The sequence below is a fragment of the Scardinius erythrophthalmus genome, assembly GCF_964197995.2.
Source record: "Scardinius erythrophthalmus genome assembly, chromosome: 11".
Lineage (NCBI taxonomy): Eukaryota > Metazoa > Chordata > Actinopteri > Cypriniformes > Leuciscidae > Scardinius > Scardinius erythrophthalmus.
This window is the reverse complement of record NC_138231.1, coordinates 5,514,622-5,539,345: the sequence shown is the minus strand read 5'-3', so window position 1 is coordinate 5,539,345 and position 24,724 is coordinate 5,514,622. Positions and strand designations below refer to the sequence as shown.

General features: G+C 40.6%; 1 protein-coding gene across 1 annotated transcript in view; it reads right to left on the bottom strand.

The window, feature by feature from the left end:
* Positions 1-8,408: 8,408 nt before the first annotated feature.
* Positions 8,409-24,724, bottom strand: part of kif3ca (kinesin family member 3Ca) — a gene marked incomplete at both ends in the record, with an annotated part of 21,032 nt that continues 4,716 nt past the window's right edge. The window contains 7 exons of the mRNA XM_081378418.1: positions 8,409-8,523; positions 10,576-10,727; positions 10,935-11,043; positions 15,757-15,873; positions 16,035-16,153; positions 17,761-17,883; positions 18,036-18,137. Of these exons, the coding sequence (XP_081234544.1) occupies positions 8,409-8,523; positions 10,576-10,727; positions 10,935-11,043; positions 15,757-15,873; positions 16,035-16,153; positions 17,761-17,883; positions 18,036-18,137 (837 nt within the window). The remainder of the gene's footprint in view (positions 8,524-10,575; positions 10,728-10,934; positions 11,044-15,756; positions 15,874-16,034; positions 16,154-17,760; positions 17,884-18,035; positions 18,138-24,724) is intronic.

Below are 24,724 nucleotides of genomic sequence, written 5' to 3'. Positions count from 1 at the left end.
CAGGTATCCTGCCAATTCATATCTTCTGTTTAGGGCCAAATAGCATTCCAGTTTACTCTGTTTGTCTGTTGCGTCTGTCCAATCTCTCTCTCTCTCTCTCTCTCTCTCTCTCTCTCTCTGAATTTCATTTCAATTACTATGTCTCTCTCTCTCTCTGAATTTCATTTCTATTTCACATCTATCTATCTATCTATCTATCTATCTATCTATCTATCTATCTATCTATCTATCTATCTATCTATCTATCTATCTATCTATCTATCTATCTATCTATCTATCTATCTATCTATCTATCTATCTATCTATCTATCTATCCATCAATACAGTGAATATTGTAATATTTGAATTATTACATTATTTTAGTAAAAATATTATCTAAATTATATTATATATAATCTTTATAATACAAATATTTACAAATGTAATACTATATATATATATATATGTATATGTATATATATATATATATATGTATATATATATATATATATATTTATATCATCTATCTATCAATAGCCTACATTGTGAACATTGTTATATTTTAATTATTATTAAAATATTTTTTAGTAAAAAAATATTTAAAATTGTATTAATTGTCAATATAAATGTTATATATATATATATATATATATATATATATATATATATATATATATATATATATTTATTTATAATATATTTGATATGAATAAGCATTTATATTGCTAAAATATACTATATTTGTGGTGGAGCTATTGACATTTGAGAGCTATGGCAGATATTAATTAATATAATGCTATGGTATGCCTTGGAATAATGTAGACAAGTCATTGCTTTTATAGTGTTTTTTGGTCTTGGCGGTGTAAATCATGCATGCTGCGTCAGGACTTGTTGCCTAGATGCTATAGCATCTCCTTTCGTGTTTCACTGGAGAACAAAATACAGGGTTCCCAATCCTGAGTGTATTTTTGTGTGAACTCTTCTTCTGCGTCTGTAATGCATGATGTCAGGGCGCACCCACCCGTGAGATAGGTTTAGATTCAAGGGTCAGACTAGTGACTGAGATGACAGAGATCTGCATGTTTACCAAGCTTATATCTGAACTCAATGAGCCGAAACAATCATAATTATTACTGGGTAAACATCCGCACTGACTGATTTCAGAAGATGTTCTGTTTCGTTTTTGTGTTTTTACAGACCATTTTTGCAATGAAACAGCTTCAGTATAAAATCAAATCTTTGGGAGCTGTCAAATCGATTATCTAACATAATAATTATATATGTGTGTATTTATATTATTAGATTTATGTGTGTGTGTGTGTGTGTGTGTGTGTGTGTGTGTGTGTGTGTGTGTGTGTGTGTGTGTGTGTGTGTGTGTGCGTGCGTGCATGCGTGTCTGTATATATAGTATACACTATACACACACACACATATAAACACAAACTTTTTTGAAGATGCATATCTTATATATATATATATGGAATATATAAAGTGACCACCAGGTACTTTTGAGTTTCTTGGCCAAATCATCATTGTTATGAGATGAGTCTAACTCTTTTTTGATGTTTTGTTTTTGTTTTTTTGCAATGCCAATGAAGAAAATGAATGAGAAATACCAAAGCGGCTCACAAAGTAGGCAGTCATTGTTCACTCAATTAGCCACACCCCTTATAATTAGCCACACCCACCAGCATTAGCAACATGCTCAAGGATTGGCCACACCCCTAATGTACATCAGTGACTGAAACCTGACCTGTGAAAAAGCCTGTAGTGCCATTCATCCATGAAGAACATTATTCTGTTACATGATATCACTTTTGAACACGGGTCATTAATCACAGTCCTTCTCTTTTTTGTGTGTCTTCCTGCTGTTGTGTCTCGCTATCTCTTCCTATCTCTCTATTGTGAATCATTGTCTCAATAAATTAGCTGCAACATCTGTATTTTGAACAGAACATGCATCAGCACATCTACAACTACATCCGTCCCTCAGGGCTAACAAGATTGAATCACAACAGAAACTACAACCTCAACATCGTCGTTATTTAAAAGATATTTTCATGTTTGTAGATTGTAGGTTGTATAACGTCCCCAGATGATACAGCTGATGAGCAGCGAGTTTATTTCTGTGTGTCCGTGACATCCTAGAAGGGCAGGATCCCTGTGTTAAACCCCTGTAGAATGTGATCGTGTGGATGGAGATAAACACAGTTTCCCTTCAAGCTCTCGCACCACACAGATGAGTTGAACATTAACTGTGTCGCAGCCCATAAACTGGTGCTTTCCAAGGGTTTGGCACAATAAAAACTTTTACATTTAAGAAATTCTGCAGACACTCTGGTGCAGAACAGGCTTTAGCTTCACAAATGAAATCTGGTTGGAGAAGTGCAAATACAGTACAGTAATACAGAAGTGCAAATACAGTACAGTAATACAGTAAATACATCAGTGTTACCGTATACTGTATTATTGTACTACTGCAAACAAATAAACAAGCCAACACAAGCATGATAAGAATGATGGATTATCAGGCAACAGCTGCAAATTAGAACACATTTGAAATTACATTAGAGTAATGTACTGATTGTAGCCCTAGATTTTAAAAGAAGCTGAAATATGTTAGTTGGCCTTTATTTGATTTCCGAAAAAAGACATACATGACCTGGCTTTGGAGATGTATCAACAGCAAAAGATTTTAATTTACTTGTTGTTGGTTAGAACTTTACTTGACTAGTCAAGTTTACTAGTCTAAATAGTTTCTTCATGTTTAATGAAAAAAGTTTTGACTGGCACTTAACACTCAAATTGAAATGCAACATTTGTAATTAAAATGTATAATATATGGTTTCACAACCAGAAGCTGCACAATGTTGTGGCATCATTGGTTCTTACTGTGAGTGACGACACGATGACCGTTCCAATATGGCGGGCGCGCCGACGAGTCTAAAGTGGCGGAATGTGGCATTTTTAGTAATTTTGGTCACTTTGATGACCAGCTAACGAACCAGGTAGGCCATGATGGAAGGCCAGCTTAAACCAACTAAGACCCGTAAACAAACTTAGGCTTTTTAACAACAAAGGAGATAAACAAAAGTAATAAACAGTAAAAATAATAAAAGTCTAAACAGACTCGTTTCTGAGTTGTGCAGTGTTCACTGAAGGTCAGTCATGTCATGTTTGAATGTTGTTGTGCTGCCATCTAGCGGTCAGAAGCGGTGCCAGCACTTCATTAATGGGTCAGTCAGGCTGTTTTCGTTTTGTTTTGTTTCATTCGTGGATTATAGAGTTCACAGGCGACTCATTTCATCCCCAATATATACTGATATTTCTGTTATAAAACCAAAAAACCTTTAGGAATTGAATGAAACCTTTCTTTGTCTAAAAAAAAAACAAAAAACAGGCGAGATTCTCTTCATGAACATCAGTCAGTGTGTTGTATCCAGCAGAGGGCGCTGACAGTGAGGTGATTTTCAGTAAACTGGAAAATGCAGAATCATAAATAACTGTGAAATTAATGTCGGCCTGTTTAAAAAAAAAAAACACACAACATTACTTTATTAATAACATGAAAAGAGCTCTCAGTCTAAAATGCCAATAAAACGGTTTAACAAGGTTGCATTTAAATCATAAAAATCTTTAAGAATCATTAATCACTCATCGTGTGTGTGTGTGTGTGTGTGTGTGTGTGTGTGTGTGTGTGTGTGTGTGTGTGTGTGTGTGTGTGTGTATGTGTGTGTCCTGGTAAACCTCACATTATGGGGATAAAATGTAAAAATTGGGACATTTTTGGTCCCCATGAGGAAAACAGCTTATAAATCATACGTAAGGGATGTTTTTTATTTATTTTATTTTTTAATGTGAAAATGCTTAACGTTTTTTGTAATGGGTAGGTTTATGGTTAGAGGATAGAATATACAGTTTGTACAGTATAAAAATACTGTCGGCCCAGATCTGGTACGCATTGACGACACTATGTTGCTGTCTGGGTTATGTCTGGAAAGTCCCCATAAAACACGAAAACACATCGTGTGTATGTGTGTGAGAGAGAGTGTGTGAGAGAGAGAGAGAGAGAGAGAGAGAGAGAGAGAGAGAGAGAGAGAGAGAGAGAGGGGGGGGGGGGGGGTATTGGTGCATGAGGAAAATGTCCAATGACCAAAAAAGAGGTTGTCATGGAAACAGCGATGGATTTCTGGCCCATTCCCATAGTGAGCACTCGATCCTCTTGGTTTTCCAGTCTCTCTCCCACTCTCAGTCATGGTAAGTTTTAGTATTATTTATTTTATTTCATTATGGCCACCTACATGATGAGCACAATATCCCTCAACAGGGCTTGAAATGTGAAACTGACCTTTTTCATTTAGTCCAGGTCTCCATCATCATCATCATCAGAAAACCCCTCCTTTCTCAAAGGGTCGAGTGGATCATGAACCCGAGCTGCAGGAGTGTTTAGTGAGCAGTCCTTCAGCCGGTGAAGTGACACCGATGAAAGGGAAATGACCCGCATGTAGGTTAAACAGAACATGACACCCGCTCACCACACGCGACCTCCAGCCTCCCGTTAACCGGAATGGCACGTGCGTTAATTATTCAGAGAAGATGGAGATAAACGCATCAGCAGCCCTTACTGTAAACCTCCATCCAGACTGTGTGTGTGTGTGTGTGTGTGTGAGAGAGATTGTCTTACTCGTGTCCTCAGTGACTCCATCTGACATTTAAAATGCTTACACACTTACACTAGGCCTACTGGTTAATAGTTTGGGGTCAGTAAGATTTGTTTTGAAAGATAAAACTTTTATTAATCAATTACGCATTCAAGTAATAAAAGTGACAGTACAGTACAAAGACATTTAGGCTATAATCTTGCAAAAGATGTAATAAATGCTGTTCTTTTGGACTTTATTAATCTTGAAAGAATCTTGAAAAAAAAATCTTCACGGTTTCACAAAAATATGAAGCGGATGTTAATCAGAAATGTTTCCTGAGCAGCAAATCATCATGATTTCTGAAGGATCATGTGACTAAAGACTGGAGTAATGATGCTGAAAACTCAGCTTTGCATCGCAGAAATAACTTAAGCTACATTTTAAAATGTATTCAAACAGTTATTTCACAATATTACAGTTTGACTGTGTTTTTGAACGAAGCCTTAGTGAGCATGACTAGTGAGACTCCTGTAAAAAAACATTTAAAAATCTTACAAACCCCAAACGTTTGAATGTATATTCAGACACACACGCATTTGTTTTTCTATCACCATGAGACTTTCCATTGACTTCTATTGTTTTTTATACTGACTATCGGCTATGGGTTTGAAATGGCGCAAATAAATGTTGACAAAATGTTCATTTTTGGGTGAGATCCCTTAAAGTCTACATCAGATTTATGCATTATGCCAATTCTAGAGAAACGTTTACAAACACAATCATCTTTTGCCAGAGAACTGCTTTTTTAATTCCATCCAGTGAGAGCAGCTCCATGAGCCGATAACACACAGATCATCATCTGACACACATACACACGCAGATCTCCTGTACATAACCAAACTCCACATTTGTTCATAATTACAGGAGAGGGGCGTCCGGCTGGAGAACATGGCTGCTGCTTTGAGTCAAGTAAATCAAGTAAGCAAGGCATGTGTGTGTGTACAGGGGCGTAATTTGTGGGGGGGGGGGGGGGGGGGGGTTAGAGGGGAGATAACCCCCCCAATATTTAAATCTATGCATTACAACCCCCTCAATATGTATACCATGATCACATGAAAAATATGCAGAACCCAAACTTCAACCCCCCCAATGTTCAAACTAAATCTACGCCCTTGTGTGTGTATGAGTGTTTTTGTCTTGTAGGTCTATGGCGTCTCATTGCTTTAAGTTAGTGCAGTGGTTTAAAGGTCTAAGCAAAGGCCAGCTCTTATAGTACATGCTCAGCTCTCTAGAGCTTGTTGTAGAGCCAGGGTTCCCACAACTTTTAACCAATGAATTTCCATTATTTTTATAATAATAAAGAATTCAGATTTTTACACACACATACATATATATACAGACACTCACCGGCCACTTTATTATGTACACCAGTTTAACTGCTCATTAACACAATTATCTAATCAGCCAATCACATGGCAGCAACTGAATGCATTTAGGCATGTAGACATGATCAAGACGATCTGCTGAAGTTCAAACTGAGCATCAGAATGAGGAAGAAAGGTGATTTAAGTGAGTTTGAACGTGGCATGGTTGTTGGTGCCAGACGGGCTGGTCTGAGTATTGCAGAAACTGCTGATCTACAGGGATTTTTTACACACAATCATCACTAGGGTTTACAGAGAATGATCCGAAAAAGAGGAAATATCCCGTGAGCGGCAGTTCTGTGGGAGAAAATGCCTTGTTGAGGCCAGAGATCAGAGAAGAATGACCAGACTGGTTGATAGAAAGGCAACTGTAACTCAAATAACCTCTTGTTACAAGCAAGGTCTGCAGAAGAGCATCTCTGAACACACAACACGTCAAACCTTGAAGCAGAAGAGCATCTCTGAACACACACTTCAAACCTTGAAGCAGAAGAGCATCTCTGAACACACAACACGTCAAACCTTGAAGCAGAAGAGCATCTCTGAACACACACCACAACACACAACACGTCAAACCTTGAAGCAGAAGAGCATCTCTGAACACACAACACTTCAAACCTTGAAGCAGAAGAGCATCTCTGAACACACACCACTTCAAACCTTGAAGCAGAAGAGCATCTGTGAACACACAACACTTCAAACCTGGAAAAACGTTGCCTGTTCTGATGAGTCTCGATTTCTGCTGCGACATTCAGATCGTAAGGTCATAATTAGAGTAAACAACATGAAAGCATGGATCCATCCTGCCTCGTTTCAGCGGTTCAGGCTGCTGGTGTAATGGCCTACCTGAGTGTTGTTGCTGACCATGTTCACCCCTTTATGACCACAGATCTTCTGATGGCTAGTTCCAGCAGGATAGTGCGCCCTGTCACAAAGCTCAAATCAATGGTTTCTTGAACATGACAATGAGTTCACTAAACTCAAACGGCCTCCAGTCACCAGATCTCAATCCAATAGAGAATCTTTGGGATGTGGAGGAACGGGAGATTTGCATGGATGTGCAGACGATAAATCTGCAGCAACTGTGTGATGACAATATGGAGCAAAATCTCTGAGGAATGTTTCCAGCACCTTGTTGAATCTGTGTCACAAAGAATTAAGGCAGTTCTGAAGGCAAAAGGGGTCCAACCCGGTACTAGCAAGGTGTACCTAATAAAGTGGCCGGTGATTTTACATACACACACACACACACACACACACACACACACACACACACACACACACACACACACACACACAAACACACACACAAACACACACACACACACACACACACACACACACACACACACACACACAAACACACACACAAACACACACACACACACACACACACACACACACACACACACACACACACACACACACACACACACACACACACATCATCATCATCATCATCATATATTATATGATACCTGTTTGAAAAGTCATTTTTTCATCATAATTGTTTTTTTTTTACAATTCTGTTTCATGTTTATATATTTATATAATATCATGTTAATATTTTATATTTTAAAAATGCATAAATTAAATCTCCTTAACTTTTAACATTTTATTCATTTCCATGACTTTTCCAGGCCTGGAAAACCAATCAAAAATCCCTGACATTTCCTCATGGTTTTCCATGAGCCCGTGGGAACCCTGTAGATCCTTCCTCCAGCCCATCAGCCGCCTCTCGTCCAGAACCCTGATCAGAATCACAAAGACACACACATACAGTAAGACATGCAGATAGAAAGAGAGACGTTCCTCTTGCTCAGCTCTTTTCTTTACAGCAGGAAGCGAGCGACCGCAAAGCCCCGTCCGTTTTGGCTTCCATCATTCGAGGTGTGTGTGGCTCTACTCCTGGATCGGACCGGTGCTGGTCAGTACATAAACACTGAGGTTGACCCACGCACGGTTTTGGAAGCAGCAAAATGAATGAACATAACTAGCTTGACTAGCCTCCGGTGTCAGGTGAGGCAAAGCTTCAGTGCTGTTGATGGTAGTAATCAAAGTGTCTTCACTGTCCTGAGGAGCAGAGAGCAAGAGAGTAAGAAATGTGAATAATTTTACTAATATTAATCGTTGTATTGGTCCTGATGGGTTGGAATGGGTCTAGTCCCACATTCACTGTTATATCAAACTGCAGATTAGATCACGAGCAGGTTTCCATCTTGTTGAAGGTTCGAATGCTCCAGCTCCAGTCTTTGTCAATGGTGACGGACGGTTCATCTCGCCCCGTCTTCCTCGGTCTATGTTGGGTTGATTGACTATTGTTTATGCATTAAAGGGGGCGGTAATATGGTAATTCCAAGTCTCATTCCTGGGCTGTTGCCATGGTGATGTTTTGTGGGTGTGGCAAGCTGTGGGACCCTGAGGATGCCAGAGAGAGGGTGGAGCTTGAGGAGGAAATGGCATGCGGAGACTGGCACCTGCGAACACATGTGATGTCATTATTTTGAGACCAACAACATACTACTACTTTTGTAGTACCATATACAAATTAATGCACAAATACCCAGATGACTTACTATAATTTCCAAAATGTGCTATAAATGTTTAAAAATAGTATGTAAAATAGTGTACAAACATTTTAGACTGAATTATGCAACACTGTGGTTTTATTAAGTACATGTTAATGTAGCTAGTGGAGCATCAAAAGGTATTTGTTTTATTTTTAATACAAGAAATAGATTTAAACTGTAAATGGGAAGTCAAGTCAGGCACAAGTCAAGAATTGTAGGTCTTAGTATTTTATGAGTACAAAAATGGTATGAGAAATACACAAGTATTCCGTTCTAAAAATAGCGCATAAATACTTGAGAAATCTGCACTGAGATTCAACTATGTACACATGAGCACTATGTTATAGAGATTATACATTAATCTCGGATTACCCAATAGACCATATCACACTATAATCCTAATTTAATCTTATCAAAACATAAATCCTTAAAAAAACCCTAATCACTTAGGTTTATAAATTATAAAAAAAAAATAAAATAATTATATATATGTATATGTGCACTATGCGCATAAATATATGGGTGTGTACACACACATATACATATATAGTATATGTATGTATAATACATTTTAATTATAATTATTTATACACATTATATAAACAAAAACTTTTATATTAAGATGTGATTCATCGATTTGACAGCACTAAAGCACTAATATATATATATATATATATATATAATAACACTTTTGTTTTGAACTCAAAGATCTAAGACTTTTTCTATGTACACAAAAAACCTATTTCTCTCAAATATTGTTCACAAATTTGTCTAAATCTGTGTTAGTGAGCACTTCTCCTTTTCCGAGATAATCCATCCACCTCACAGGTGTGGCATATCAAGATGCTGATTAGACAGCATGATTACTGCACAGGTGTGCCTTAGGCTGGCCACAATAAAAGGCCACTCTATAATGTGCAATTTTACTGTATTGGGGGGGTCAAAATGCCATCAATAAAATGCACCTGTGTTCATTGTCCATAACATACGCCTGCCCATACCATAACCCCACCTCCAACATGGGCCACTCGATCCACAACGTTGACATCAGCAAACTGCTCACCCACACGCTGTCTGCCATCTGCCCTGTACACTGAAAACCGGGATTCATCCGTGAAGCGAACACCTCTCCAAAGTGCCAGACGCCATCGAATGTGAGCATTTGCCCACTCAAGTCGGTTACGACGACGAACTGCAGTCAGGTCGAGACCCTGGTGAGGACGGCGAGCATGCAGATGAGCTTCCCTGAGTTTGTGCAGAAATTTTTTGGTTATGCAAACCGATTGTTGCAGCAGCTGTCCGGGTGGCTGGCCTCAGACGATCTTGGAGGTGAAGATGCTGGATGTGGAGGTCCTGGGCTGGTGTAGTTACACGTGATCTGCGGTTGTGAGGCCCGTTGGATGTACTGCCAAATTCTCTGAAACGCCTTTGGAGACGGCTTATGGTAGAGAAATGAACTTTCAATTCACGGGCAACAGCTCTGGTGGACATTCCTGCAGTCAGCATGAATGAATGTGTTTGGGATGCTCTGGATCGGCGTATACGACAGCGTGTTCCAGGTCCTGCCAATATCCAGCAACTGCGCACAGCCGTTGAAGAGGAGTGGACCAACATTCCACAGGCCACAATCGACAACCTTTTTTTTTCGGGGGGGTCCCGCATGTGAGGTGCGCATTTGTTAGACACTTTACTATCCCATGAGGCCACAGGATTTGTGAATGGCAGTGAAGTGACGCAACTGACACTGGTAGGTCACATGACAGTATACTAGTACACTACACACATTCATACAATATAGAACATACTTTTAAACGGTCACAAACTACCTACTATACAGTATGCGATTTCGGATGCAGCACATGCCTAAACTGCACTGAGTTGCTGCCATGTGATGCGCAGGCTGATTAGATATTGTGTTAACAAGCCGTTGAATAGGTGGATCTTTGAAGTTTTACTGACCATGACTGAGATTTTCTGACCCGTCCAGACGCTGATTTCTCTCTGTAACTGGTGTTGTCCAACAGAACATCTCGAGATGGAGACCTCGGGAGGTCCAGCTGAAACACGACAGGAGGAGTCATGTCCAGTTCCAGAACCATTATATTCTCCGCCTATGGAGGGGGACAAGGGACAATCATGTAAACTGCACTCTTCTTCTTAGTATTTCTGTCTTTAAAAGTAAAAAAAGTCTAAACATCCTAAACACACTTTTTGCAGTGCACGTAATCACGTGGCTCCAGCACATGAACTCATTTCAACCATTTCATTTAACATCTTCTGGCTACGTTCCACTTTTTCTTCCTACTCCATAAACATACCCTGTATCTGGAATGAGCTCCCATCGCTATGGCAACCCTGGCGTACTGGCTGATTGGTCGCTTGTATCCCACAGCAGAGACGGGTCTTCTGTTCATCTGTGTGAATTTACTATCAGAAACACAGAAAACAGACAAGGACATCAACTTCATTATCCGTATGTGAGCTGTTCTGCTCAGTAAAGCACTAAATCACTCATGTCAGATCATTGCTGTTTTAGGACCATTGCTATACTATTACAGTATTTGTTAATATTTTGAATTAGATTTTATTGATTTATTTTCCTTTTCAATTTAGTAATTTTGTTTTTGCCATTTCTTTTTAAAAAATGTCTACATTTTTTTTAGTTACAGTTTATTTTGTTTTAGTTACTTTAGTATTTAAACTAAACGAAAATTAGAATTTTTGCCCTGGAATTAGCTGTAATAAAATACGTTTTTTAAAATATTTTATTTCAAGTAGGCTAATGAAAATGGTTTTTATGGTTTTAGTTAATGATAATAACCCTGTGTCAGATAATGACGTCACTTACATGAAGTACTATGGTATAATACCATGGTATTTCTTTTTTTTCTTTTTTTTTAGTACCATGATTCTTAAAGGTAGGGTAGGCAATTTTCGGAGAGGCTAGCAATAGCGAGCTAGCTTTGAAAGCATAAGATCCCACCCTCCCATCCTCCCACCCTCCCAGAGCATCTCCAAAGCCACGTCTCCTTCAAAACACACGAACGCGTACAACAGAGAGCAAACTAGAGCATCACGAGAGACAGCGTTAAACTACCTCATGTCTCAAAGCACATAACCTTACAATAATAATGAACATAAACTTATGCCTGGTTCAGATTACATGATTTTTTTGTCTGTTACGATAGTCACTGTGTCAGATGATTACACGATTTTGACTCCTAAAATCTTGTCGTGTCGTGGACAAGAAACATGTCAGACTACACGTTGCTTTCCGACCAGTCATCGCGTGCCCTCACTCACTCACTCACTCACGCGTGCCCTCACTCACTCACTCACTCACTCACTCACTCACTCACGCGTGCCCTCACTCACTCACTCGTGCCCTCACTCACGCGTGCACTCACTCACTCACTCACTCACTCACGCGTGCCCTCACTCACTCACGCGTGCCCTCACTCGTGCCCTCACTCACGCGTGCCCTCACTCACTCACTCACGCGTGCCCTCACTCACTCACTCACGCGTGCCCTCACTCACTCACTCACGCGTGCCCTCACTCACGCGTGCCCTCACTCACTCACGCGTGCCCTCACTCACTCACTCACGCGTGCCCTCACTCACTCACTCACGCGTGCCCTCACTCACTCACTCACGCGTGCCCTCACTCGTGCCCTCACTCACGCGTGCCCTCACTCACTCACTCACGCGTGCCCTCACTCACTCACTCACGCGTGCCCTCACTCACTCACTCACGCGTGCCCTCACTCACGCGTGCCCTCACTCACTCACGCGTGCCCTCACTCACTCACTCACGCGTGCCCTCACTCACGCGTGCCCTCACTCACTCACTCACGCGTGCCCTCACTCACTCACGCGTGCCCTCACTCACTCACGCGTGCCCTCACTCACTCACGCGTGCCCTCACTCACTCACTCACTCACTCACGCGTGCCCTCACTCACTCACTCACGCGTGCCCTCACTCACTCACTCACGCGTGCCCTCACTCACTCACTAACGCGTGCCCTCACTCACTCACTCACGCGTGCCCTCACTCACTCACTCACGCGTGCCCTCACTCACTCACGCGTGCCCTCACTCACTCACTCACGCGTGCCCTCACTCACTCACTCACTCACTCACGCGTGCCCTCACTCACTCACGCGTGCCCTCACTCACGCGTGCCCTCAATCACGCGTGCCCTCACTCACTCACGCGTGCCCTCACTCACTCACTCACGCGTGCCCTCACTCACTCACTCACGCGTGCCCTCACTCACTCACTCACGCGTGCCCTCACTCACTCACTCACGCGTGCCCTCACTCACTCACTCACGCTTGCCCTCACTCACTCACTCACGCGTGCCCTCACTCACTCACTCACGCGTGCCCTCACTCACTCACTCACGCGTGCCCTCACTCACTCACTCACGCGTGCCCTCACTCACTCACTCACGCGTGCCCTCACTCACTCACTCACGCGTGCCCTCACTCACTAACTCACGCGTGCACTCACTCACTCACTCGTGCCCTCACTCACTCACTCACGCGTGCCCTCACTCACTCACTCACGCGTGCCCTCACTCACTCACTCACGCGTGCCCTCACTCACTCACTCAAGCGTGCCCTCACTCACTCACGCGTGCCCTCACTCACTCACGCGTGCCCTCACTCACTCACGCGTGCCCTCACTCACTCACGCGTGCCCTCACTCACTCACTCACGCGTGCCCTCACTCACTCACGCGTGCCCTCACTCACTCACTCACTCACTCACGCGTGCCCTCACTCACTCACTCACGCGTGCCCTCACTCACTCACTCACGCGTGCCCTCACTCACTCACTCACGCGTGCCCTCACTCACTCACTCACGCGTGCCCTCACTCACTCACTCACGCGTGCCCTCACTCACTCACTCACGCGTGCCCTCACTCACTCACTCACGCGTGCCCTCACTCACTCACTCACGCGTGCCCTCACTCACTCGTGCCCTCACTCACTCACTCACTCACACGTGCCCTCACTCACTCACTCACTCACGCGTGCCCTCACTCACTCACTCATGCGTGCCCTCACTCACTCACGCGTGCCCTCACTCACTCACTCACTCACGCGTGCCCTCACTCACTCACGCGTGCCCTCACTCACTCACTCACGCGTGCCCTCACTCACTCACTCACTCACGCGTGCCCTCACTCACTCACTCACGCGTGCCCTCACTCACTCACTCACGCGTGCCCTCACTCACTCACTCACTCACGCGTGCCCTCACTCACTAACTCACGCGTGCACTCACTCACTCACTCGTGCCCTCACTCACTCACTCACGCGTGCCCTCACTCACTCACTCACGCGTGCCCTCACTCACTCACTCACGCGTGCCCTCACTCACTCACTCAAGCGTGCCCTCACTCACTCACGCGTGCCCTCACTCACTCACTCAAGCGTGCCCTCACTCACTCACGCGTGCCCTCACTCACTCACTCACGCGTGCCCTCACTCACTCACGCGTGCCCTCACTCACTCACGCGTGCCCTCACTCACTCACTCACTCACTCACGCGTGCCCTCACTCACTCACTCACTCACACGTGCCCTCACTCACTCGTGCCCTCACTCACGTGTGCCCTCACTCACGCGTGCCCTCACTCACTCGTGCCCTCACTTACGCGTGCCCTCACTCACTCACTCACGCGTGCCCTCACTCACTCGTGCCCTCACTCACGTGTGCCCTCACTCACGCGTGCCCTCACTCACTCGTGCCCTCACTCAAGCGTGCCCTCACTCACTCACGCGTGCCCTCACTCACTCACGCGTGCCCTCACTCACTCACGCGTGCCCTCACTCACTCACGCGTGCCCTCACTCACTCACGCGTGCCCTCACTCACTCACGCGTGCCCTCACTCACTCACTCACTCACTCACGCGTGCCCTCACTCACTCACTCACGCGTGCCCTCACTCACTCGTGCCCTCACTCACGTGTGCCCTCACTCACGCGTGCCCTCACTCACTCGTGCCCTCACTTACGCGTGCCCTCACTCACTCACGCGTGCCCTCACTCACTCACGCGTGCCCTCACTCACTCACTCACGCGTGCCCTCACTCACTCACTCACTCACTCACGCCCTCACTCACTCACTCACGCGTGCCCTCACTCACTCACTCACTCACGCGTGCCCTCACTCACTCACGCGTGCCCTCACTCACTCACGCGTGCCCTCACTCACTCACGCGTGCCCTCACTCACTCACTCACTCACGACCGAAAAAAAATTTAAACATGCTAGTCTTATTATCGTGATGTCGCGAAGCATCGCAGACGCGGCGTAGGTTGTCGCCCACTATGACACACTATACGAGATGAAACGCTTGAATCTTGCGTCCCGACACCAATTGTCTTTTACGAATCCCCATGACACCCTACGCCAAACGGATCGTGCCAAAATTGGGCTAAAATCGTGTAATCTGAACCAGGCATTAAAGAGCTCTGACCTGTACCACCTGACTGCTGCAGATTCATTTCAGAGCTGATAGTGTTGCCATTGAAACGCATGAATTCGAGTCACGAACCGCACAGAGTATAACGTCACGGGTTTCCATCTCCTCCAAATTACAGTAGTTATGGCGTGAACGAAGCATTAGCTCATTGTTTTGGTTCAGGAGGAACTGTTAAAGGCACGAATGACGAAGGTATGGAAATACATTGACAGGCAGGAAGGACATCATATCACTACATTCAGACCAAATGCAATGATTGGACGAACATGTTATAGCCCTACGCCTTCCACAGACAATATATATACACATATAAATACCTTTAGACCATCTAACTTAGTGATTGCTATCAGGATGTGAAGAGACTTTCAACCAGCATAACAAAAACTGTTTCTAGAACAAATCGCCTACCCTGCCTTTAAGGCTTTTGCTTTTGTAAACAAATAAAAAATTGTGCCCACATATACATTTTGTTACAAAACTAAAAATTAACTCTATATAAATCCCATATTTCCACTAGTGTTGTTTCATAATTTTTTATAACTTTACTGTTATTCTAAAATATGTAATAATGAGTTTGATGTGTTCTGGCTGATGATATTACTATCTGATCATGCATCCCGTGTGAAGATCGACGTTCACTCACTTCTCTGCCGGGACGAGAGGCTGAAACTTCCACTGGTCTTCCTCCGTGTCAAACTGAAGTCTGTTCATTATTTTATTCTTCTCTTCAGGAGGTATAAAGTTCTCTATGATCAGATATCTACAGAGACAGACAGAGACATATACAGCTGTATGATAGATAGCTGTTATTTTATTTTGGAGACAGAATTGCTCCTAGAATCCGTTGACAGAGCTTCCCTTCAGAGACGTCATCGCCGGTAAAATGATGCAGAGCAAACGTGTGTTTAGAGTCACACTCACTTGAATTTGAGCTCTCGGGTCAGTTCGTTCTGTGTTTGTTCCAGCTCCTGTCGACTCCTCACATGCTCATCATTCACATCCTGAATATCAGCCTTCAGAGACTGAAGCTTCGCATACAGCTGAGAGAGAGAGAGAGAGAGAGAGAGAGAGAGAGAGAGAGAGAGAGAGAGAGAGAGAGAGAGATCATCCATACACCTATCATCATCATACTTTCATCAATCCTTCATCATCATCTATTCTTTATCATCATCATACTTTCATCCATTCTTCATCATCATCATCATCATCCATCCTTTATCATCATCATCATCCTTTCATCCATCCATCATCATCATCTGCCCTCATCATCATCATCATCATCCATCATCATCATCATCAATGCTTCATCATAATCATCATCCATCCATCCATCCATCCATCCATCCTTCCTCATCATCCTCATCCATGTATCCATCTATTTAATCTCATCATCAGCTCTCATGCTATGACTGTGGTCAGAGATCCAGTCAGTGTTAGTGTGGGACGTCCAGTGTCACGCAGCAGGGGTTAAAGGTGAAGCTCAGGAAGGAGCATGTACAGGTGAGGTCAGGTGCAGTGTGTTCCACTGAACAGCACAACAGTTATTCCATTACAGCCCAACAGGAAGTCATGAGTTCTGACAGGAAGTGGCGTGCAGATGGGAACGGTGGAGCTCAGCCCTGTTTAGCCTGTCTACTAAGAATTAAATCTCTGAAGTCACCAGAGATTCAGAGAGAGGGTTTTGGTGGTTAGCATGCCAGCGGTAGCCATGGAGATTAATGCAGGTTGACTTGAATTAGTTGCTGTGAAAGCTTTAATGCTAGCGTTTAGCATTAGCCTCTGACAGACAGCAACCGAGCAAGTGTAAAACAAACTAACCTTCTTGTACTGATAAAAGGTGTTTAATTTTCACGGGGAGGTGGGGTCAGGGGTGTTCCAGGGGTCAAATGTCAAAGGTCCAGAATTAAGGGGGAGCAAGAGGAACAGACGAGTTAGGGAACTCAGTGCTGTCATATTTATATATTGTCACTCAATATTCAGTGGTTGCTAAAGTCTCATTAAAAAGGAGTCGTGATGTAACGCTTGTTAATGAGTGTTACTGGGAATGTTGGGATGGGCAAAGTTTGAGGTCAGTAAGATTTTTTAATGTTTTAAAAGAAGTCTCCTCTGCTCACCAAGGCTGCATTTATTTGAGCAAAAATACAGTAAAAACAGGAATATTGTGAAATATTATCATAATTTGAAATAAGTGTTTTCTATTTGAATATATATTAGAATGTAATTTATTCCTGTGATTCAAAGCTGTATTTTCAGCATCATTACTCCAGTCTTCAGTGTCACATGATCCTTCAGAAATCAGTATAATATGATGACTTGATGCCCAAGAAACATTTGTAAATAATAAATAAACATGGTGGACTGTGAAATAAAATAAAGGACATTCATTTGTTATGAATAATCTTTTGCTTTGCATCCATGAAGTTCCAAATAAAAACAGAAAATAATCAAATGAGATTAAATATCTCGTAATTGTTTAATATTGGAAGCCAAAAGAGGGACGTTCTCATGATTAGCAACCTCTGAATGTGATGCCATCAGCATGTGAGCTTCTACCATCTACACCACGCTTCACCTCAGTTCAGCTGTCTGTGTGTGTGTGTGTGTGTGTGTGTGTGAGTGTGTGTGTGTGTGTGTGTGTGTGTCTCACCTTTTTGAGTTTCTTGGTCTTTGCTTCCACCTCCTGTTGCAGTGAGGAGAACGTTTCTCTGAGTTCTAACGTCTCCTCGTCCTGATCCAACACCTGCTGGTGTATTTCCCTCTCTCTGCGTGTCTGCTCACACACACACACACACACACACACACACACAGATTTACACACAGTTGTGTGTTATTAATGAGCACAGAATGCCATACAGATGCTAATGGTGAAGTGTGTCGTTTTTGCGCCACTAGTGTGATGTAAACATTAAAACTGTGCGTTACCTGTTCGGCAATCTCGTGTCTCTTCTGTTCAATCATCTTCTGTTGCTCATTAGTGTGATCAATAATGTTCTTCCCACCAACCAGCAGCTTGCTCTCCATCGCCTAGCAACCAGAAGATCACATGTAGAGTTCACACACACGCAATAATTAGAACATATCATAGACTTCAACTGCTTTTAAATAAAGCTCATTATAATCACTACAGACATGCCCAAACCTGAAGAAACATTTTTGCATTTTTTGTGTAATTTATTTTATTTTTAGTCTCTTCTGCTCACCGAGGCAAAATACAGAAAAAAAAAGTAATATTGTGAAATATATTTAAAATAACAGTTTTCTATTTGAATTTACTTTAAAATGTAATTTATTCCTGTGATCAAAGCTGTATTTTCAGCATCATTACTCCAGTTTTCAGTGTCACATGATCCTTCAGAAATCAGTATAATATGATGATTATCTGCTCAAGAAACATTTCTGAATATTTTTAATGTTGAAAACAGTTGTGCTGCTTAAACTTTTGTGGAAACGGTGAGACTATACACACACACACACATACATATACATACATATATATAGGGTTAGGGTTAGTGTGAAATATGTATATTTCTTTTTTTTTAAATGGAGAGGAACTTTGAACCAATGAGAGATCGCTGTGGGCGGAGCTACCCAGTGTGATGCTGCACAATTGAAAATGGAAAACTGCTCGATTTTGTTGCTCTACAAAGAACCACTGTCACTCACGTTGTCTGAAATCACCAACTCTTATTGAAAACGGCTACAAATGGCTGTCAGTGTGAAGGACCTTTTCGAATGCATGATGAAAATAATCTCGACGTCCTCCCCCACCCGACAGCACAGAGCTCTCTTTGTGGACAGCAGCCGCTCTCGGCTTTAGCGACACACAAAGATTATTGTCAGAAGGCCACAACAGGGAGAAGAACAAAGACTGAGCCCAGAACTACAGCTGACCCGCACGGGCCATCAGACCAGCGCTCACAACATCCAAAACACCCTGTCAGAACACATCAGACTTCACGGGACACGTCTCTCAGGTTTACACACGCAGAATACAGTTCATTTCTCTCTGTGTCTTTGTGATCACGGGACTGGAACGGATGGAACGGGAGGAGAGGAGGAGGAAGATGAATAGACAAAAATAATAGAAAGAAAATAACAGAGAGATGGAGAGAAAGTGCTTTGTGTCCCAAGGGATGAAACCAAAACCTTCCTGTGTTAATGTACAGCCACACAGAGGGTGGAGGCTAATCTAAACCTCATCAGCATGCTCATGAATATTAATTAGGTGACATAATATTCTGTCCATTAATATTAACTGGTCTTAAAGGAATAGTTCACCCAAAAAATTAAAAGGATCCAATAAATGTACTCACCCACAAGCCTATAGGTGTAAATGACTTATAATCTATACTGTAAATGACAGGTAACAATATATGATCAAATATAGCACAACTGCACAGTAAAAAATAAAAATAAAATGACAATCAGAGTTATATTAAAAAATATCCTGGCTCTTCCAGGCTTTATAATGGGAGTGAATGGTAACTTGGATTTTGAAGCCCAAAACTCGACTCTCTCGTGAACACGCGTACGGCTGTTGCCGGAAGCCAGTGATTATAGTTTATAAAGTTATGAATATGTATATTTTTCTTTAGAAAACGCATCGCTTCACTTCAGAAGGCCTTTATTAACCCTCTGGAGCCGTATGGATTACTTTTATGATGGATGGATGAGCTTTTTTGAGCTTCAAAAATAATTTAATGTCATTATAAAGCTTGGAAGAGCCAGGGTATTTTTTAATATAACTCTGATTGTGTTCGGCTGAAAGAAGAACGTCATGCTATACACTTAGGATGGCTTGAGGGTGAGTAAATAATGGGATAATTCTCATTTTTGGGTGAAATAACCCTTTGAAAAGATTTTACAAAAGAACAAAAATAATTAAAAGTACTAAATTTAATAGTCAAAAAAATGAAAGAAAACCCCTTACACACTCAGATCTCAAACAGAAGTAGCCTAATTATTATTTAGAACTTTAGCTTTTTAAAACATTTATAAAATATGTTTAGTTTTTATTTTAACTTTAGTCATTTTGCTATTTTGTATTTTTATTTTATTTTTTTATATTTTTAATTAACTTTAGTTTATTTCAGTTTAAGTAATGTTAGTACCAAAACAATTAAAATACAATACATTTAATTCACGCTTAGTTTTTTTATATATATATATATATAAATTATGCCCAACCCTTTCCACACTCAGGTAATTAATCATTTTTAATTTTAATTTTAGTCTTTTTGCTATGTGCTTTTGTCATTTCTTTAGGTTTTTTTTTTTTATATATTTCTATATAACTTTATTTTCATCTCAGTTGTAGAAGTTAACTCAGCACCAATTATATTATAATCAATATTTTTGACAATGAAATTAAAAAGAAATTTAAATAAAATGGAGCAAAACCCTTTACACATATTTTGATTGCTTGTACATGGTATATAATATTACAGTAATGATGGAAAATAAAACACAGTATAGAGAAAAAAAGAAACAGAGAGATGCCTTTTCGTGCCAGTTTAAAATAGACATTGGCCTCAGGGAGAGCGTCAGCATTACATTCCGTCATCACACACACACACACACACACACACACACACACACACACACACACACACACACACACACACACAGCAGTGAAGATGCTCTTGTTTAACAGAGACCTTTCCATCCAGACCCCCCACACTCCGGTCACCATGGCAACAGAGCTCAGAACGAGTCTGGGTCATTATGTATTCACACTGGTGAGCAATTCATTGGCCAGGAGCTTCCGACTGAAGCTCCGCCTCCCTGCACATAGACGCTGACGCATCAATATTTCAGCAAAGCATCCTGGGAGAAAGCCAATGACTGATGTTTACTATCAGCACATACAGGCTATGTTTGGAATTGAGTACTAGTGTACAGCATGTATATATTATATAATGATATACTGTGAAACAGCTGTGTTACATGTTTAATTCAGCAAGTGGTATTCAGTTATAATGGTTAAATGCACAGATTGCTGTTTGTGTAATTTATGTAACCTTTTGGCAGTCTGATCAAATAAATCAAGAAGGAGATTTTTAGCAGATTATCTGGAGATTCCATGTTTACAAAAATACAGTATAAACCAGTGTTATTTAGTATTATAGTAATACTTTGAATTAGCTTTTATTTTTATATTTCAAGTTTTAATTTTAACTTAAGCTTTTTTCTTTAAAAATATATTTTAATTATATTTTAAACTTTAATTTACATTTATTTCACTTTTAGTAATTGTCATTTATAACAAAATAAAAGTAACATTTCTAATTGTCATTTATTTTTCTAAAGTTTTAGTTTTTAATATTTATATTCTATTTTATTTCAGGTTTATTTCAATTAACGTTTATATATATATATAGTTTTGGTTAGAGCTGCACGATTATGGATAAATGAAGAATCATGTTTTTTTATATATAGATCATGATTCTCCCATGATTCTAAATAGACAGCTCAGCAAAATAACGTGATTTACTAGAGGTTCTGAAACATTGTTAAATGCTGCAATCTACTCTAAATATTTAATTAATTTGAAAAAAAAAACATTTTTATCGGGTTGAATGAATGATTCAATGACTCACTCATAAAGACTTCACTTGTTTCATAACTGGATGAATCATCGTTTTTGAAAGAATATCTTAAATGATTAAATGACAAATCAATTTTTTAACAGTCAAATCGCCACCTACTGGTGTAACAATGTAATCGATACAATCGTAATTGAAGTATCAAGTAGATTAAGATTTAAATGTTTCGCTGTGATCGGATTTGTCAAATTGTTGTGATTTAGGAATAAGATCATTGGGTTTGTGTTGGAATCGAGATTGCGATCTCATGTTTGGTTTTGTTATTTGTGTTAACCATAAAAACACTGGTACTACATACTGTATAAACAGTTCGAGTACAGTAGTATAATACTATGCTACTCCAAATCCAGCCACACACACAAACAATCCCAGAGGAAACAGTGTAATTAGGTTTCTTCCTGTCTGTCTGTCTGTCTGTCTGTCTGTCTCGCCCCCACATCCTTTCTTTAAATGACACTATAATTAAACTAGAAAACAGCTTTGTAAACAGACATTAAAGGCTAAAAGCGTGTGTGAAGCGGTTTGGTCTGTTCCACAGGTAAAACAAGGACACAAGCACTGGGGATTCTCAATAAAGACTTGAGTCGCAGAATGAATCTGGGCCAAAAACTGAGTCATGAGCTATGTTTGGAACGGCACCATACTACTCATACTATATGTGCAGAATGTACACTGTCCATCAAAGGAGTAAAGTAAAAGTACAGATACCTTACAGCAAAAATGACTCCAATGTCCCCAATTTCAATACCACTTGAGTAAAAGTCTTCGTGTATCTGATTTTAACAGTACTTAAGTATTTTACTCAGACTGAATGTAGGCTCAAAGATGCGCTAGTCCTCAACACCTATAAGAGACATGCCAGTGAAAAACAAGAAACATGATTATTTGTGAGGGGAGCAATCACATGTTTAAGTCAAAAGAAAGCTGAACATATCTTAAACGAACACCTCTCAAGTCTCAAGTGCTCCAAAAGGGCATCTCTTCAATATAACGGACACATAAAATAATATTAACTATAATTAAAGCCTAAAAAAATTCAAAACCTACTTGGACTGGACGTGTTGTTTCGCATTGCATTGCTCATTACAAATGTATTGGAGTATAGAGTACATATACAAAAATGTAGATATGTCGAAAAGTTGCTTAAGCCAAAAATATACTTAAGTACAGTAACTAATTACATTTACTCAAATACGTTACATCACTGCGGTCTATAGTATGTAAATATTCCATATGCATAAAATTCCTATCGTACATATTTGTAGATAAACACTGAGAAAAATTATTGTATGATTTACTTTGAAACAATTTTCACAATTTTAAATACATTTTCACAAACAAAATCACAAAGAAATGGCAAGCAACATATTGAATCAACATGATGTTTTGAATATTTTCTTGTAAAACACTTGTATAATCTTTGTTTTACTTACAAATCTGAAAAATCATTTTTAGGTGACAATATTTAAGAAAATATAGCATCACTGCACAGTGTCAATAGCAGCTTTATATTTTTATTAAATTTACAGGAAATGTTTCTATTTACATCATGTTTTTGCAGCGTTGAGCATTGTAACATGAGCTAATATTGCACCGGACTACTAAACTAAATTCTTTTACACAAAAATGGATTTAAAATGTGAAATTACTTCTATATTTCCAAGATGATAGCTGGATGTCACTCGCATGCTGCAACTATAAAATGTTTAGAGTGGAATAATCCCTACTATTGCTACTTGTTTTTGTAATTAATTAATAAATTTGTATAGAGTGCTGCAGGGATGACATATTTTTGTAAGCAAAAACCCAGAAAAGAGCATTTTAGCACTTCGGTTTTATCGTCTGTGGGTTTTTTGAATGGGTTTTTGGTTAAATGCCTGAAATAACGTCTGTGGTGAACACAAGCTTAATGTATTTTCATGTTTTATTCTACAACATGCATAATATACACCAGTAATACCCCACATGTGATTTTTTTTAAAGCCTTTACTTACAAGCGTCTAAATGGGACGGCAGAAGTTGTCAGGAACATTAAACGTCATCAGCGAACAGGAAAACTCATCTACTCACTAGAGTCTGCTTTCACAGCCTTCTTGTGTTTATAATCATGCTCTTGCAAACTATTATAACTCAAACTTTCATGGGAAAAGGTTTTTAAACAAAGAATGAGAGTTGTCGGAGGCTTAATGATGGTGATGTTGAGGTCATGTGACCGTGGTGTAGTTCATTTATAGTCTATGTTTAGCTTTTTACTTCTGATGAGTGTATTTAGGCTTCAGAATTCATAAAAGTTGTGATCATTTAAGAATCAGAAACTTTTGTTGGTCACAGAGCTTATTTTCTGCAATAATCCTAAAGCCAATTGAAAAATCCTATTGGGTTTTTGTCGAGGGAAGCCTACAAAAATAAGTCATGACTGCACTCACTATACATTGAGCTATAAGCTAATATGCATTTCTGAACACAGTCCTGTTTGTGATCAGACATGATGTGCTTCCTGTGTTGCTGTTATTGTTTGAGATGGTGTAATGTGATTGGCTAACAGCCCAGAGAACAGGATGAGGTCGTGATGAGTCATCACCTGTCAGGAAATGACCCACCAATAATGATGGCTATTTATAAAACTGAACCCCCTTTCAATTTGAAACCTCATCCTGCATCTGGCCACGACTTCAGCAAACCCCTCTGATATGAGAATAAAGAGATGAACAATAAGCACCCAGCTCTTTGACACACACTCACAATAATGCACAAGGCCATGTGAAGACGTGATGTCATGCATTCAGTCATCACAAGCTGAATCGGATCACATGACTGTTTCAGATAGCACAGTGTTGTCTTCAGAAGAGCTGCTCATGGCTGAACAGAACTCGTTTCATAATGGATGAACTTTACACAGTTATTGAACTGAACTGGATTTTCGTGTTTTATGGCGGCTTTCCATGGACATAATGATTTTTATACTTTGCAAACTGTATATTCTACCCGCTAACCCTAAACATGGCC